The 1518-nt window shown below is 38.5% G+C and overlaps 1 protein-coding gene across 1 annotated transcript; it reads right to left on the bottom strand.

Annotated features, from left to right (window-relative positions):
* Positions 1 to 293: 293 nt before the first annotated feature.
* On the bottom strand, positions 294 to 1286 carry LOC142175737 (uncharacterized). The gene has a single exon (XM_075242720.1). It carries the CDS (start codon positions 1284 to 1286, stop codon positions 294 to 296), a length of 993 nt encoding a protein of 330 aa, XP_075098821.1.
* Between the last annotated feature and the right edge of the window lie 232 nt (positions 1287 to 1518).

Here is a 1518-nt window from a genome sequence, read left to right as displayed (position 1 = left end):
ATCATGGCGTAATCAATAACATCTGCTGCGGCATGCAGCCCGCTCCCATCATAAATCAATAATACTTTCTACGACGTGCTGTCACGACCCAAAATCCTAACCTGTCGTGATGACACCTATCGCTGTACTAGGCAAATCGACATTTCAAAAATATTTTCAATACTTCTAACAGAAATTGAATTAAAGCAGCTTTAACAATAAAAATTCTCATAAATAAGGATAGAAATCCAAAACACAACGCGGAAGTTCCCAACTATCGGGGTGTCATAGAGTGCATGAGCATCTATACATCACTACATACCCTCATAAATTTCTTCTGGAGTCACATCTTTACATAATTCAATCCTTTGTTGTTGATTAAGTTTAGGCCCTTTGTGCAAAACCATTTTATCTATAGCAGGAAGTGATTGAGCAGCAGCGCCCATCAGTGACTTATAGAATTCTACTATCTCCCTTTTGATGCTTTCCGAGTCAGTTATTCTGTTACCAGTGATAGAATGCAGCTCTAATATTTGCTTCCTTTGGCTCCTTTCTTTCATGACAGCTGAGAAATATTTAGTATTGGAATCACCTAGCTGTATCCATTTTGCTCTGGCTTTTTGTTTCAGAGCTCCTTCTTCAATCATATCCCATTTTTCCAGATTTTGAACCAGCTCATTTTCCTTCAGCAGCATCTCAACAGAGCAGTTTGCATCAATGCTTCTTTGTACCTTTTCAAGTTCAATTCTGGCTATCTCTATCTTCTGTCTAATGAACTTAAACTCCTCAACATTAAGCTTTCTCAGTACTGGCCTTAATGCTTTGAGTTTCATCCACACATCTTGGATCTTCTGTCTGTGAAATCTTTGTTGCCAAATTTGCTGAACATCAGTTAAGAACCTCTCATAGTCTACCCAGACATTGAATAATTTGAATGAAGTTTTCCTGCTTCTTTGGTTATCATTGAAAGTTAAGCTCATAGGTGCATGATCAGAAATGAAAGGCATCTCATATACAGTAGAAATATGCCCCCGTGGCATCATCCATTCATAATTACTAAAAATCCTGTCAATTCTGCTCCATATCCTGTCATAACCATCTTGTTTATTAGACCATGTGTAGTACTCACCTTCCCAAGTCAGTTCACTAAGTCTTAGGTCTTGTATACACTTGCTGAAGTCTTGAGTTTCAGCCATAGTACCTGGATTTCCATGCATCCTAACTTGCAATTGTAGGACAACATTAAAATCCTCCCAATCACCCATGGAATGGATGTCATTTGATCTATGTCTATCAGGTTTTCCCATAACTGCTTCCTTTTTTCTATTGATACTGCATACTCCTTGTCCTTCCTGATGTCTTTAACAACACAATGGATAACCTGCGCTTCTGCCTTGATTAACTTGACTGAGTAGTAACTAGCATCCCATATCACCTATATTCTTCCATTTACTGCAATATTGTAATTGTGTAGCATCTTCCAGCCAGAGTCAATGTGGTGGCTGACTCCTTTAGCTTTGTGCTCCTTTACTCTAGTTT

This window comes from Nicotiana tabacum, chromosome 22 (assembly GCF_000715075.1).
Source record: "Nicotiana tabacum cultivar K326 chromosome 22, ASM71507v2, whole genome shotgun sequence".
Taxonomy (NCBI): domain Eukaryota; kingdom Viridiplantae; phylum Streptophyta; class Magnoliopsida; order Solanales; family Solanaceae; genus Nicotiana; species Nicotiana tabacum.
Note: the sequence above shows the minus strand (reverse complement) of the source record. Positions and strands in the feature narration are given on the sequence as shown.